The sequence below is a fragment of the Garra rufa genome, chromosome 18 (genome assembly GCF_049309525.1).
Source record: "Garra rufa chromosome 18, GarRuf1.0, whole genome shotgun sequence".
Lineage (NCBI taxonomy): Eukaryota > Metazoa > Chordata > Actinopteri > Cypriniformes > Cyprinidae > Garra > Garra rufa.
In genome coordinates, this window is record NC_133378.1 from 8,379,074 (window position 1) to 8,379,781 (window position 708).

The 708-nt window shown below is 47.7% G+C and overlaps 1 protein-coding gene across 1 annotated transcript in view; it reads left to right on the plus strand.

The window, feature by feature from the left end:
* The first annotated feature begins 240 nt into the window (after positions 1-240).
* Positions 241-708, plus strand: part of mipb (major intrinsic protein of lens fiber b) — a 3,411-nt gene continuing 2,943 nt past the window's right edge. Inside the window, 1 exon segment of the mRNA XM_073823648.1 lies at positions 241-703. Within this exon segment, the coding sequence (XP_073679749.1) occupies positions 649-703 (55 nt within the window). The 5' untranslated portion in view covers positions 241-648.

Sequence of the window (708 nt, forward strand, 5' to 3'; positions counted from 1 at the left end):
GGTGGATCTGTTTTGCACTCCAGGCCTCAAAAATATACACCCCCTTTACTTTGAGCCCTGGTGTTCCTGTCTTAATCTCTCTCTCTTGTTGAGTTTAATGCAGAGAGAAGTGAGTGGAGTGTGCTTGATATGGGATGCCCCCTTTAGCTTCTGCCTCTCGGAGGGGATTATGTCGTCACACCGGGCCCCGAGACCATTATAAATGCCCCCTATGGCCCCTTTGTGGTCCGTCAGACCAGCTCTACTAGGTGTGGGCAGGAGATGCTCCGTAACCTCTTCTGTGTCGCTCATCTAGAATTAGCCCCGTAGATTTAACCTTTAGCATCGATGTTCAGGTCTCTCTGACAAAGCCCTCCAAATTTTCTATGCGTGCACACAACCACACACACCTCATGTTTCTTTAGTAGTCTGGGTGTTGTGCAGGCCAAGAGAAACAACGCTGGCAGAGACGACCTGTGTGCGGCCACATGTACGGCCTCAGTTAACGGCTAGTTCTATCGTTGCTCTTTTCACCCTCGTTTATTTTTGCGGCAGCTTCAGATCAACTAACTAAGGATTTAACCTTTGGTATACTTGTTAAAAAGGACTATTTAAAAGACGCTCCAAATAAGCTTTGCTTTTTGTTTTAGTTGGATCTCATAAATCACGATGTGGGAGTTCCGCTCTATGATGTTCTGGCGGGCCGTGTTCGCCGAGTTTTTCGGCACC